The 15,447-nt window shown below is 40.9% G+C and overlaps 1 protein-coding gene across 3 annotated transcripts in view; it reads right to left on the bottom strand.

The window, feature by feature from the left end:
* Window positions 1–15,447, bottom strand: part of SLC17A8 (solute carrier family 17 member 8) — a gene marked incomplete at its 3' end in the record, with an annotated part of 50,844 nt that overhangs the window by 12,957 nt on the left and 22,440 nt on the right. The window contains exons 3-9 of one of the 3 annotated variants that reach the window (XM_082635623.1): window positions 11,336–11,450; window positions 9,422–9,536; window positions 7,908–7,995; window positions 2,928–3,014; window positions 2,204–2,343; window positions 1,922–2,071; window positions 812–944 (exon numbers count right to left, since the gene is read on the bottom strand). In XM_082635623.1, coding sequence (XP_082491749.1) covers window positions 812–944; window positions 1,922–2,071; window positions 2,204–2,343; window positions 2,928–3,014; window positions 7,908–7,995; window positions 9,422–9,536; window positions 11,336–11,450 — 828 coding nt within the window. Of the gene's footprint in view, window positions 1–811; window positions 945–1,921; window positions 2,072–2,203; window positions 2,344–2,927; window positions 3,015–7,907; window positions 7,996–9,421; window positions 9,537–11,335; window positions 11,455–15,447 lie in introns of all 3 variants that reach the window. The other 2 variants (XM_082635624.1, XM_082635625.1) reach the window with 2 other exon arrangements.

The raw sequence follows: 15,447 nt of genomic DNA, 5'->3' as shown, positions 1-15,447 counted from the left end.
AGGAGAAAGTGGAGGGTTTTAAAAAGGTGAGCTGTCATAAGCATTGTAAGGGTTCGTGTTACTTTTACCTACCTCTTTTGGAAAATCGCCCAACTTCTATTTTATCTTTGCAAAATCAAAACATGAAACAGGAACTAAATAACACAAGGAAGAGGATGATGATGTGTGTGTATGTGTGTGTGTGTGTGTGTACACCCCATGCACAAGCGTACGTTGGGAAGAAAGAAAACTATTCAGAGAAAATACTTTTCTTATTTTTCTTACCAAAACATGTATATATGTAGAAAGGGAAGAGGGAGATAAGGGAATAAACTATAAAAGCAAAGGATTATAAATGTGGAAGGATATATGAGAAAGATAAAAAATAAACAAACAGATACCAGGAAATCATGTTGCTTTGGCTTAAGAGTAGATGAAAGCAGCATTTCTGCAGTTGCCAGTGTATATTGATGTATCAAATAAGTTGTCATATCTCTCTCTTTTTTTAATATTTCTTTTCTTTTTCTTCTTCTTTTTTGGCCACATGGCTTGTGGGATCTTAGTTCCCCAACCAGGGATTGAACCCGGGCCCTTGGTGGTGAGGGCGTGGAGTCCTAACCACCAGGGAATTCCCAAGTTGTCGTATCTCAGGTTGCACAAGTACAGGCTGAATGACCACTAGGCAGGGGTGTGATGGACACTCGATTGGGGGATGGACTTAGGAGCCTTTAAGATCCTGTGATCTTAGACATAAACTCCAAACTATGGTCTGCAATTCAGTTTCATCTCATTCTATAAAAGCTGCTTAAGCCACCTATGAAATCCACAGTACCTCCACAGTTCATGATTTTTCTGACAGCAGTTGTGGTCAAAATTTTTCTGCTTCTTAAATAATCAGCCAATTGTCCTCCAATAGGCACAATGATTGTCATAACCATGTGCGGGAGTGCTGACAAGAGACCCACCTGGAATGAAAAGAAGCAATGAGCTATTTTTAGCTACTTCTGAGAGAGGTACTTCCTTAACTCCCTGCCTCCGCCATCTCCACCGCACCCCTCACCATCAGATTTAATCATCTAATTATATGGGACCAAGGTAGGCCTGAATTCTGTAATACATAAACAATGAATGAATGAATGGTTTTAAGGATAGACCAAATGTCTCCTCCATCAGATCGGAAGTTCCTTGAGGGCAGAGGTGATTTTATTCATCACAGGCCCCAGCACACAGCAGAGTGCCCAGCACATGGTAGTTAAACACTTGGCGCAGACTGAGTGTTCTCCGATGGCAGCCACTATGGGCTGTGCTAGCTCTTCCACGGTCACTTCTGACAGTACCTGTAGCCATGCAGACATCTACCTCTACTAGGCTGTTGTTTTTTCCCTTGTGGGGAAGAGGCTTAATTCTTTTCTGATGAGAGTTTATGTTTTACCATTCACACTCTTCCTCCCTGAAACACAGACAACCTAATGGCAATGGCTGGGGACTTTGAAAAAGTTTTTTCTAAACCATACAAAGCTCTGGCCATTATCGCTATGACCGTGATCTGCAAAATGAGCTTTAAGGTTCTTACTGCTCCTCACTGAATAATTTATAGGAAAAACAAAAAACAAAACAAAAACAAAAAAAACCTCTCACCCTTAAATCTTTTGATCCTTGCCTAATATGCAGTCCTTGAGTCAGCTTCAAAAACACTTCGAGATCAGGTATAATACAAATCTTTAAAAGCAGCTTAATACAGCTCTGATCCTTCCTAAGAAGAAATTAAATAGCTATGTATACTGTGCATAGAATGTATAACTTGTCTGACCTCCAGGGTATTAGGTGTCACAGACTGTTATGAATTTTGATCAGCAATTTACTTATTTTATCATGCAAAGATTTTCTCAGTAGAAGCAAGAGATTTAAAGTTCAAGAATATTTGAAGCATCTCTGTGTTTACCTTACTTATTGCAAATCCAAAGACCTCTTCAAAATAAGCAGGCTGACTTATTAACAGCAAGTAAAAGGTCCAGCTTCTGCAAAAATTTGCCACAATGATTGCGTAAACAGGCAACGATGTAAAAAATCTTTTCCATGGTGTATTAAATTTCTAGGGAGTAAAAATACCGTGGGATTTTTAGTGAATATACTGACAGATTATTTTTCTTGGGAGGATAACACAATCACTGAGAGAAATACTCATAAAAAAGAGGCAAGTCTTCATCCATCCGGCTCTACTTACACTGAGACTAACCAAGTTGGCTCCTTCTCCTATACTTGTCTCTATATAGGTCCTTTCCTCATGGGATATTGTTGGGTGAACTGCTGGACACTCATAGGCCTGCAACAGCCAAAACATGTACCAGATGATCCCAAATATACCTGCAGTTGAAAAACAAAAGGCTTGATGATACGGTCTCATTTTCTTCCATCTCTAAATTTGTCAAATTTCAAAATATTCTCAAATGGCACTATATTCAGCTAGGAGAAAGTGTTTGGTTTATTTTTCCATTGTTGTTATTATTAACTGGTATATAAAGAAAGATAATGTTCTGCTCATTAAATTCAACTTTCATATAAACATTAAATGAATCATGGCTAGACAAGTATTTCATTTATATGATAAACTTGTCTTAGTAATCTCTATTTTCATACAGAAAACTCTTAGCCAACCCCATTAGACAGTAAAATACCACCTCTAGGGCTTCCCTGGTGGCGCAGTGCTTGAGAGTCCGCCTGCCGATGCAGGAGACACGGGTTCGTGCCCCGGTCCGGGAAGATCCCACATGCCGCGGAGCGGCTGGGCCCGTGAGCCATGGCCGCTGAGCCTGCGCGTCTGGAGCCTGTGCTCCGCAACGGGAGAGGCCACAACGGTGAGAGGCCCGCGTACCGCAAAAAAAAAAATATATATATATATACCACCTCTATGAGTCACCCAAGGGAACTCGTGAAACCAAATCACTCACCATAAATATAAAAGACAGAGGCCCATCCCATGTACTGTACCAACACGCCGGCCAGCGGCATGGCAATCACTGCCCCCGCATAGGAACCTAGAACGAGAAAAGGTTGAGGGAAGCTTACCAGTCGTCATGCAAGCCCTTTCAAACCATTTAGAGTTCATGTGGTCGAACTGAGGATGAATCAAACTGAGCAGGAGTCACAAAGAGGAGCAGGCAAACTCCCACTGTGCCCAAAACAGGGCTTCCAGGAGAGAAAGTTCACCAGGATGCCCTTTAACTTCCTCCAGACACCATGGAGGGATCAGACAAAGATGGCTCAGACACTGAGATTTGGAATTACAAGAGAATGGAATGAAAAGATGAGAAAAATCTAAGAGAATTCTGAAAAATTTAACCAGGCACAATATTGGGTGCAGAAGACAGAAAGTGAAGGAACATATGTATCTACCTCTCAGGGCTCACAGAGCAGAAAGATTATCACCGTGGTCTTTATTTATTAAAAATTTTTTTTCTTCCAGCTTTATTGAGATATAATTCACCTAGGTCTTTAAATGAGGGACTTCAAACTATGAAAGGATCATGCTTTTAGAGTCCCGATTTTTTTTTTTTTAAATACCAGGAAATGGTTAAATTTCAGGATGGCAGGATGACCAGGATGGCTTCTGTCTCCATCCACCTCCTAATTATGTACATTTTTGAGTTTATTTCTTACTTTGTAAATACCTAACCTTGTAAATACTTACCTATATGTGGATGTTTATCTTGTCTAGACAAGATAGTGAGGGCTAGAGGCAGTGACCTCACCTCCACTATCTCTTGCAGTTCCATGATACCTGCTGGAGAAACGTGAGCCCTGCAAACTCCCAATAAATATTAACTAAATCAAAAAAATTACTATCTGAAATTCCCCTCTGGGTATGAATGAAAAAAGATTCTTACTTCAGAAAAAGTGAGCCGCAAAAGGAAATTCTGTATCCTAGAATCCAATGCTAAGAAAGACCTTCAGGAAATGGGAGCTTGGGGATCTTCCAGAGAAAGAGACTAAATCCCATCTTTCCAAGCTGGGCCCAACTGGTTATGAAAGGCCTGACCTGGAATCCCAAATCTGAACATCATAACGCCTGAAGAAGTCTCTCAGTCTCTCCAAATCATTTTCATTAGGTAGAAGATGGAAGTGAAATCTCTATCTCACAGGGTTGTTTTGAGGAGCAAATAAATTATTAGATGAAGATGCTCTAATTAGTGCTGCATAAACACCAACTATTACTGCTCCTGTCATGTACAGAATGACAGAGCACTTTTTTTTTTAACCTGAGACGTCCTCAAACCAATAAGGCAAGCATTCCAGGATGTATCATTAGAAAGAAGAGCTGCAGGCCTAATTCCTCTGTGGGAGTGGAGAAGGTGGTCTTCTTTCCTGGACCAAATACCCTGGGAGTGGGGGTGTGGGGCCTCCAGTTTAGATGCTGCAAACAGGGAGGGTCAGGGGATAACCATCTATAAGATCCATCGGGTACTTTCTGTGTGCTCTCTAGTACTGTGCTGAGTATTCTGGACCCCTGATTTTATTTAATCCTTTTTTCAACCTGGTAACATTGGTACCGGTGTCATCCCAATTTTACAAGAAGGGGAGGGGAAGGGAGGTAAATTTCCTGAGGTCACATAGGTGTGAGTGACAGGACCCCAGGTCTGCAGGAATCCAAAGCCTTTAACCTTAACTACTTAATAATTCAGTCCTGCTTCTTCTGCTCAACCATACCCAATAATTCCTCACAATAAGAAACATTCATTCACTGAGGAAATTTTACAGCTTGAAATTGTCCTTCCCGGTCTTTTATTTATTTATTTTTATTTATTATTATTTTTTGCGGTACGCGGGCCTCTCACTGTTGTGGCCTCTCCCGTTGCGGAGCACAGGTTCCGGACACGCAGGCTCAGCAGCCATGGCTCACGGGCCCAGCCGCTCTGTGGCATGTGGGATCTGTCCCCTGCAACGGCAGGCGGACTCTCAACCACTGCGCCACCAGGGAAGCCCTTCCCTGTCTTTTAGATGAACTCCTCCTCATCCTTCCAGACATGGCTGAATGTAATCTCCTATCACACCCTGAGCACACCCCAACAGGGCTCTCCAGGCATATTGCCCTCACTGCACCTTGATGCCTCTGTGTGGTCACCAGGGAGGACAGAGGAGGCCCTCCGATACTTGTTGCTTGACGTGGAGAGAGGGGAGTGGCTGAACGGGGGATGGGAGAGTCCCTAGTTCTATCCTCACTCTCCATGGGAAGTTATATCTTTTTTTCCCTCCCTGAGCCTCCACTATAAAATAATGGAGGTAGAAAAAGAAATCAGATTTGTGGCTATCAGAGGCAGGGGTGGGGAGAGGGGAAATTAGATGAAGGCAGTCAAAAGGTACAAATTTCCAGGTATAAGATAACTAAGTACTAGGGATGTAACATACAACATGATAAAGATAATTGACACTGCTGTATGTTGTCAAAGAAAGTTAAGAGAGTAAATCCTGAGTTCTGATCACAAGGAAAACATTTTTTTTCCTATTTCTTTGATGTTGTATCTGTATGAGAGGATGGACATTCACTAAACCTATGGGGGCAAACATTTCATGATGTATGTAAGTCGAATCATTATGTTGAACACCTTAAAATTATATAGTCTGCATGTCTCTTACAACTCAATAAAAGTAGGGGGAAAAAAGCAAAAACAAAAATCTATGTCTTTGAATAAAGCCAGTTTTATTTCTCAAAAAAATTAAAATTAATTAAAAATATTAAAAAATGGATGTGACTAGATGTTTTCTAAAGACACTTCCAACTCCAATATTTTTGAAGTGTAGGAATCAATTATCCCTAAGCCTGGGTTTACTTCTAATGACATTTTCCCTTGGCTGTTCTTTGAAACCAAGGCCACACCTTAGCTGGGAAATGTAATAAAGCCTGTGACCTTGATCAGGTAACTTTCCTTGAGAGTCAAATCATTTCTTTAATTAGCCCTTTTAAGTCTATAAAGACACTAAGAATGGGCAGTAGCTGCTAGTTACTCTTGTTTTGCCAGCAAATCAAAATGAAAAGACTTACAAATAAATCATCCAAAGACAATATCAGGGGACTTCCCTGGTGGCACAGTAGTTAAGAATCCGCCTGCCAATGCAGGGGACACGGGTTTGAGCCCTGGTCTGGGAAGATCCACATGCTGTGGAGTAACGAAGTCCGTGCGCCACAACTACTGAGCCTGCGCTCTAGACCCCATGAGCCACAACCACTGAAGCCTGCGTGCCACAACTACTGAAGCCTGTGCACCTAGAGCCCGTGCTCCGCAACAAGAGAACCCACCGCAACGAGAAGCCCACGCACCACAAAGAAGAGTAGCCCCAGCTCACCGCAACTAGAGAAAGCCCGTGCGCAGCAATGAAGACCCAATGCAGCCATAAATAAATAAATAAATAAATTAAAAAGACAATATCAATAGGTCAAGGTCAGCTGGGGCAGAATCTTATATTCTTCTAGAGGTGGTATAAGATCAGTAGTGGAGGTAGAGATGATCTTGAACTTCAAACAAGAGGACAGAAATAGTTTCTAAGGACAAGAGAGGCTAAAGAAGTAAAGACATCTCTGCTGTGCATGCATTTCCAAACTAGGCACAAAATAGACACTTTGGGTGGATATTTCACACCAGATTCCCTGGGATCCTTTATTACTTCTACTACTACTACTTAAGGAGGTAAAGAGAGAGAGACAGAGGGAAAAATAAATAAAGGTATTCAGAGAAATAAAGCTTCCTCTTTAGCTAAGAAATACAGGTTAGCTACGGTTAGGAAAGACATGCTAGCCTGAAAAACTAAGCAGAACTAAATTCTGATCCTAATTCTACGTGGGCCCATTGTGACTTTCGTGGCCTAAGGCACTTTTGTCTTTCTTGGCCCCTTCTCCCATAAAAAATATTTGAAAATATTGGTGGCAGCATGCGCTGTTCTTGTTCAAATGTTAATCAATACCTAGTAGACTCTTCTGAATGCCGATTACTCTCAGAGATTCATAGAGGGGCCAGTCCCAAAGACATGGCTTCAAATGAGGCAACCTTAGCAAGGTGAAGTTTGGAGACCCAGGAATTTAAGTCACATCACTACTTAAGAGCCATTAATTTACTTTCGGGTAAGATGGATGGTGTCCACTTCGTTTTTATCTGGAAGATAATGGCGAAAATTGATTAAACAGCTTCTATGACAATGTGTACATAGTAGTGTGTAGTGAGGAAAGTTCTGAATCAAGAACCAGGTGGTCTAGATCCAGCTCCTTAACTTAGTAGCTGTGTGACCTTGGCCAAGTCGTTGGACTTTCGTTTCAGTTCAATGAAACTAAACTTTAAACTTTAGTTTTAATTTCTTCATTTGTGAAAAGGAGTGGGGGCCTTGATGATTCTATTGATATATCTTCTGTTTTCAACTTTGGAAAATATCATTTGTTGGTTAATCCTACAACCACCTCCAACACCTTCTTTCTTACCTTTGTCTATTAAAGATGCTAGAAAAACTAGGCACTTGCTTTCCTAGCCTCCTCTGCAGTTAGTAAAGTATATGACACAATTAGAACCAAGGAAATATAAATGGAAGCCTGCTAGGGAGTTTGGGAAAGCTTTTGCTTTCCTAGTGAAAGGAACAGATATGGTTAGGACACCTATCCCCACTTCTTTCTGCCTTTAATGTGGACTTGATACCTGGAGCTGTGACAGCCATTTTGTGAGCATGAGGAACACGCATGAATGTAAAAAGTTATCACTGTGAGGATAGTGGAGTAAAAAGTCCGAATGTGCATAGTCCCTGGATAGATCACGGAGCAGCAGGATCAATACTAGTAACAATTTACCTTTGGACTTCTGTTATGTGAAAAAAATAAATTCTATTTAGTAGGGTCTTCACTTGAAGCCAAAAGCATTCCTGAATGAAAGTTGTTATGGTTCTAATACACTTACCACAAAAAGAAGTTGTGGCCAGTCGGCTTCTCTCCAAAGGCGGTGCCCACTTACTCCACATCCCATGGCAGGCTGGGTAGGTCACACCCTGGCAAAACAGTTGAAAATAGATTATTTGATTCGACTCCAGTTTCTTTTTGTGTTTAAAACACAGATTTTGCTTCTTTAACACTACAGTTCAAAGCCTAATTTACAGATACTAAATAACATGTGTCAGCTATTTTGGCTCATGGCACAGATGCTGAAATTCAAATACTAGTTCAAACGTAAGCATGGTGGGGAATAGGGAAGGGGTCTTTATATTTCATATTATTATAGAATATCAGTGTAGAAAGGGATTTCCACAACCAGCCAGTCCATCCTGTCATTTCAAGATACAGAACCTGAGGCTCAGAGCCATTAAGTTATTAGATTCTAGTCTTCACGGCTGCTAATATCATGTTCTTTCTACCATGTCAGTATTTTCTGAAGTGTGGTATATGCCCCTCTAGTGGGATTAAAGTTGGATTTAAGGTGCTACAACAACCTACATTTTTTATTATAATTGTTACATCTATATTATAACATGCTTTAGAAATAAAATATAACTAGTACATCAAGCCCATGATATCAAAGATATTGTTGCTTATGATAGGTTCTTTTATTTTGTTTTGTTTTGTTTTGAAGTGAATTGATCTAGGGAAAAACTATAGGCAAATAGTAGTATAAATCGTACTGTGGACGTGACAAAAGTGACAAAGGTTAGAGGTGAATGACTGAGTTTGGGAAACATTTCTCTACATCAGGTATTGGCAAACTATAGCCTGATATGGACCCACCATCTATTTTTGTTCAACCCTCAAGTAAAGATGGCTTTTACATTTTTAAGTGGGCAGAAAAAAAAATTGAAAGAAGAATAATATTTCCTGGCATGTGGTAATCATATGAAATGCAAATATCAGTGTCCAAAAAGTTTTACTGGAAAGTAGCCATGCCCACATGTTTATGTATTGTCTCTGGCTGCTTTTGCATTACAATGGCAGAGTTGAGTCATTGCAACAGACCATAGTATGGCCAGCAAAGTGCAAAATATTTACTTTCTGGCTCTATATTATTCTACCTCCTTCATCAAGTTAAATCTCTGTGTAAGACTACACTCTTGGAAATTTACAGATTTATTAATAAGTCCATTTAAACTGTTTTAGTGGAAAGGGCCCTTGCTATGTGAACTGTAGGTTTGGGGCTTTCAGTTTCAAATTTTATTAAATGAAAGGGGCTGGATTATCTCTAAGATCACTCCTGGCTCATCTAAAATTCTGCCCTCTATAAAATGGTCCTTTATTGGGTATAAATTTGGAATCATACAAGGCATTTTAATTAAAGTATTCATAATTGTAATCATAACCAGAGAGTTCAGATAGCAGGACAAGGTGGAAGACAGGAAAACTGAGTAAAGGAGATTTTCTTCAAAAGCTGAAATTTCTAAAGGACCATGTTGTCTCCAGCAATATCAGAATTTGTTAAGAATCTCCTACCTCCACTAGACCTTGCAAAATTCTGACACACATGACACATCCGTAATGTACTCTGGCTGCAGAAGGAATGAACATGTTCAAGGTCGATGTTAAGAAGATGGCAGCTCCAAAGACCCTGAGGGACCAAAACACTGTGTTATTGGGCAGGCCCACTGATGGATGTGGCATGTTAGTTAAACATCAGGAACAAACCTAACTGTTTATGGAAGATCACTATAGAAATTAATGGAAAGAGAAATAGATGTTGTGTTAGGATCTGGTGTGTTCCAAGCTAGACTGTTGGGCCGCTTTGATTCCCAAGCTCCAGTCCCTGGACCAATCATGGGAAGGTTTTGGGCAGTTCAGGGATGTCCTGCCTAGATGAGATCCTGAAGCTGGAGATTGACCAGCATGAGGTAAGCTTGCTGGAGACCCACCATTCTTCTTGGTTCTACCCAACTGATCCATTCTGACCATTACCTCATGACTTCTGCACATTTGGGTAGTGTCTCCTGCTTCCCAATTCTGTTCTCACTTTACCGGATGGGGATACTGACTACCTGAGAAGCATGCTGTGTCCTGGGACCAGCCAAGCACAAGACAGGCTGTGTACCTGTCTTAGCCCCCAGCTCTCTGCCAAGTACCGTGTGCCTTCTCCTCCCTGCCTGGACAGGAGTGTCCTGGGAAAAGAGAGCCGGCAGCATTTTCTTCCTTTCTCACACGTGTTAGTGATGCTTCAGCCCTTTTTACATGCTGTGAAATCATTTTATATGTTATTTCTTCTTAGGGCAGAAGTGTACGTAGTAACCCCAGAGACCATAAGAACTAATATTTTATCACTTTTAAAGAAGAATACAACAGGTAAGTGACAATAAAGGACACAAACTACACAAGAACATAAGTAAATATGAGTCATGCTTATACAAGATGACTTTCAAACTTTTTTGTCCTTGACCCATAAAACAAAATATATTTTATACTGCAACTCAACACACTGATATACACAAATGTAACCGAAACAAGTTTCAAAAACCAATACTTAAATGTGCAATGAGCTAAGATAGTTTCTATTCTATTTTATTCTATTTGATTACCTTTTCTTCTATTTCTCCCTCTTTTTTTTAGAAAATGGTCATTGGTAAATCACTATTGATTTTATTACCATCTAATGAGTTCTGTTTTAGAGTTTGAAAAACACTGCTTTATAAAGTATACACTTCACAAAATCCACATATGTAAAGTCAATTACAATTAGAAGAGACTTGGAAATAATTAGTACACTCCTTTTCTGGTACATATACATACTATATCTCCCCCAAGTGGCCATCATTTCTGCTTGAATACCTTTAGTGACAGAGAACTTACTACTCCTTGAAGCAGCTCATTTTATCTTGGACCCACTTTTAATTGCTCAAACACCTACCATAGAATCTCAAGGGCATTAAAGACATCTTGCAATCTAGAGACTAGCCCCTCCTACTCACATGACAAAACGTGTATGGAACAGGACGATATTAACATAGTACAGAGCATCACAGAATGTCATTGGTCAAAGGCAACTCAAACACAATCTAATCCGTTTCATTTCACAGATGAAGAAACTGAGGCCCAGAGAAAAAAGGAACCCAGTAGAGGTCACCAAGTGAGTTACTTAGGGTCCAGGAACTGTTTCTCCTGACTCAGATGCAATTGATCTTTTTATTACATAATCATTTAAAGAATTGCAAGATAGATTAGATTAGACAAAAAAGTAAACAAAAAGAGACTCTTAAGAACAGGATCATATAAGATCAATGTCTGTGAATCACATCCTTAGGAACGGCTTCTATCTTTCATTCTGTACCCCTAAACTGAGAGCCAATTACGCAGATTTTATAAGAGTACAAAGCTATATTATGATCTGTGCAGCACTCATGTGATATCAATTCATCTTACCTGTTAGCAGCAAACTTATTTGAAATGAAACCACCTGGAATTTGTGTCACAATATAACCCCAGAAAAAAGATCCATGGATAAGGCCCACCGTCTCTGGATCCCAGTTAAATTGTGCTGTCTGGAAACGAGAAATCAGATACAGTTGTGTTTGGAAGAAAACACTTGACCATAATTATTCATTGATCATCCTACACAATAATGCCATGAGGTCTTTCCTTCCCTCCTTTATTCAAAGAATATTTTATGGAGGGCCTCTTGTGTGTTTGGGATATAGGACAAAACAAAGTCCTGGCTGTCACTGACCTCAAGTTCTAGTGATAGAAAGGAGAAATTATGTACAAATTTTAAAAAAGAAAAAAATAGATATACATGTATATGTGCATATATATATGTATATGTATATGTGTGTACATATATACATGTACGTGTGTGTATATTATATATATATGTATATGTGTATATATATATACACACAGAATAATGATGAGTGCTAGGAAGAAAATAAAACAACTTGCAAAGGAAACAAAAAATAAGTTCTAGGTTTATTAGGTTATTTACTAGGTTATTCAGATACCAGTTTAGTGACAGCACAAAGGGAATGAGAGTCTTAAGTCTCTCGTTTCATAATGAGGATAATAAAACCTATTCTACCTCCCTATAGTATGTGTGGGGATAAACACCATAAATATTTCTAGTAGGTTATCCCTCTGCTTAGAGATTTTGCATTTAACACATTAGGATAATGCCTGGAATATAGTGTAGTCTCAAGAAGTGTTAGCAGCCATTATTGTTGTTATGGTGATGACGATGATAACAACAAAATACCCTTCCACAACTCTTAGGTCATTGAAAATGTGATTCTTGAGGGTTAGAGAGCCTTTCCTCACTTTCTTCCCCAGCCATAGTAACTCATCCTTTTCAGGCTCCCTACAAATATCCCTCCTCTGAGGAAGCTCCTCAACTGCCCTGAACTGAAGTGGTCATTTTCCTAGGCTGGGTCCACAGCCCTCTGTTCTTGCAGCCATGGCACTCACACTGTTCTCAAACTTGCCCTTCACGTGTCCACTTCCCACATGGGGTGGCGAGTAACTCTAAGGTGGCAGCCATGTCCTTTTGACTTTATAGCCTTAGTACCTGAAACAAATGCCTGTAATGTAGAAGGGGCAAATAAAGATTTGCCAAATGAATGAATAAACGAATGGCTTTGTAAAGCATTGATATCAAAATGCAAGATGTTCCTATTACGGAGTAAGGGTTCTTAATTATCAACATACTACATCTCATAAATTTTCTTTAAAAAAAAATTATTTATTTATATATTTATTTAGGCTGCACCGGGTCTTCGTTGCAGCATGCAGGATCTTAGTTGCAGCCTGCAGGCCTCTTAGTTGCAGTATGCAAACACTTAGTTGCGGCATGCATGCAGGATCTAGTTCCCCGATCAGGGATCGAACCCAGGCCCCCTGCATTGGGAGTGCAGAGTCTTAACCACTGGACCACCAGGGATGTCCCCGACATCTCATAAATTTTCATCACAGTTTATTTTCCCACAAATTGTTATATAATAATTTGCTCATTTATTCAACATGCACCTCATGCCTCCTGTGTGCCAGGTCAGGTGATAGACAGTAAAAATACAAACTCAAACAAGTATTGCCTTTGCCTTGAGGAGATCACAGTCCAGGTAACATTGGCCTGTGCTCTGTACTGTAGTTCCCACTTTGCAGATTAGGAAGTTGAAGCTCAAGAGTAAAATGGGACTAACAATCACTCATTCAAACCAGCTTACCAAATTTTTATTTCATGCTACTTCATGCCACACATTGTTCTAGGTACTGGGGATACAGCAGTGAACAATGACAGTAATTGCTACTTTCACAAAGATGCCAGTGGGGATGGCAGAAGGTATACAAGTGCATACTATGTTAGATGGTGATCAGTGATAAGAAGAAAAAAATAAAGCAGAGAAGGGGACAGAAATGTTGTGTAGGAATGAAGTAGGGTGAAATTTTAGATAGAGTGGCCAGGAAAGGCTTCAGTGAGGCTTCAGTGAGATTGTTGAGTAAAGTCCTAAAGGAAGAAAGGGAGCAAGTCATGCTGTTCATTATCTGAAAAGAAAGCTTTCCAGGCAGAGAAATAGCAAGTGCAAAGGCCCTGAGGTAAGGATGCGTCTTGTGTGTTAGAGGAATGGCAAGATGTAAGTAGAGCTAGAGGGTAAACGTGAAGAAAAGGATAATAGTCATTAAAATAAGAGAGGTTCAGGGCTTCCCTGGTGGCACAGTGGTTGAGGGTCTGCCTGCCGATGCAGGGGACATGGGTTCGTGCCCCGGTCGGGGAGGATCCCACATGCCGTGGAGCGGCTGGGCCCGTGAGCCATGGCCACTGGGCCTGCACGTCCGGAGCCTGTGCTCTGCAACGGGAGAGGCCACAGCAGTGAGAGGCCCGTGTACCGCAAAAAATAAATAAATAAATAAATAAATAAAAATAAGAGAGGTTCAAATGATGAAGGGCCCTTTAACTCATCATAAGGACCTTGGCTTTTACTCAAAGACAGAGGGAAGCACTGAGTGAAGAGGGTCATGATTTTAAGTCACTTTCCATGTGTTTCCTCTTCTAATCCTTACAACACGTAGAGGTAACTATTATTATCTCATTTTTTATAGAAGAGGAAATTGAGGCTTAGAGAGATTAATTTTCTTGCCCAAGGTCATACAACCAGTTATAAAGAGAGCCAAGACCAAGCCCTCTTACCTACTTGACCCAAAAAAACTATATTCTTTCCATTGCTGCGGAGACTTGACTTTCTCACTGAGAAGTAGAGACTGGACTTCTTTGCCTTGAGTCACAGAATGCCCCAAGAATCCAAGGATCCAAGACAGAGGGATCCACTTCAACCAGCAGCTAATTGTCAATCACCTTGTCCCTTGCTCATGTCTTTCTCTCTGACGAGATGGTGCTTCTGTCCATTGGAGAAATGATACCTGAAGAAGAGCACTTGTGCCTGCGGAGGACTGACTTTCATTATCTCTTGAGCCCATTACAATCATAATGGCCTCATGTCTGAGCTATTATTATAAGCCAAGCACTGTGTCATGTACTGTGTTAGGCTGAAAAAAGGGCCCCAAACGATATATGCACAAAATCTCCAGAATCTATGAATGCTGCCTTATTCGAGAAAAGGGTTTTGCTGATGTGATAAAGTCAAGGATCTTGAGATGAGTTTTCCTGGATCATCTAGCTGGGCCCTAAATCCAAAGACGTGTCCTTGCAAGAGAAGGGCAGGGGGAGATTTGAGACATAAGAGAAGGTACACAGAAAGAAGGCCATGTGAAGACGGAAGCAGAGATTGGAGTGATGCTGCCACAAGCCAAGGAACGCCTGGAGCCACCAGAAGCTGGAAGAGGCAAGGGAGGATCCTCCCCTAGAGCCTTTGGAGGAAGTGTGGACCTGCTGACACTTTGATTCGGACTTCTGGTCTCCCCGGATATGAGAGACTAAGTTCCTATTGTTTTAAGCCACCGTGTTTGTGGTAATTTGTTACAGTAGCCTTAGGAAAGTAATATAGGTCTTTAATAAATTGGTGCCAGATTATCTCATTTGATCTGTAAAGCAGGCCTTTTATTCCCATTTCACAATAAGGCAATGAGGATTACCAAAGAATTGCTAGAAATGCCAGTTCCTGGCCCCCTACACACGTTTCCTTCTAAGAGGATTCTCTTCCTCCCCCAGAGCCATGGGCCTCTCCCCTGTGACTGGACACCTGAGTAGAGGGAGCCAAGGCATGGGTTGGACCCAGCCCACCTGTCTCTCTCTCTCTCACTCACCCTCTCTCTCTCTCTCTCTCTCTCTCTCTCTAATCTGAACCCAGAGATTCTAGTTAGACAATACTGAACACTTGAATTGAAACAAGTCCCACTGGAGTCAGGGCCAAGTAAGTCAGCTCCCCAGCAAGGCAACGGCTCAAAGAACTTCAGCTTTGGAGGGCAGTGAGAAGCCATGGTTAAAGAAAAAGGAAGAACTTCCCTGGTGGTCCAGTGGTTAAGAATCCGCCTTCCAATGCAGGGGACACAGGTTCGATCCCTGGTCGGGGAACTGAGATGCCACATGCCGT

Source organism: Mesoplodon mirus, assembly GCF_964341445.2.
Source record: "Mesoplodon mirus genome assembly, chromosome: 11".
NCBI lineage: Eukaryota > Metazoa > Chordata > Mammalia > Artiodactyla > Ziphiidae > Mesoplodon > Mesoplodon mirus.
Note: the sequence above shows the minus strand (reverse complement) of the source record. Positions and strands in the feature narration are given on the sequence as shown.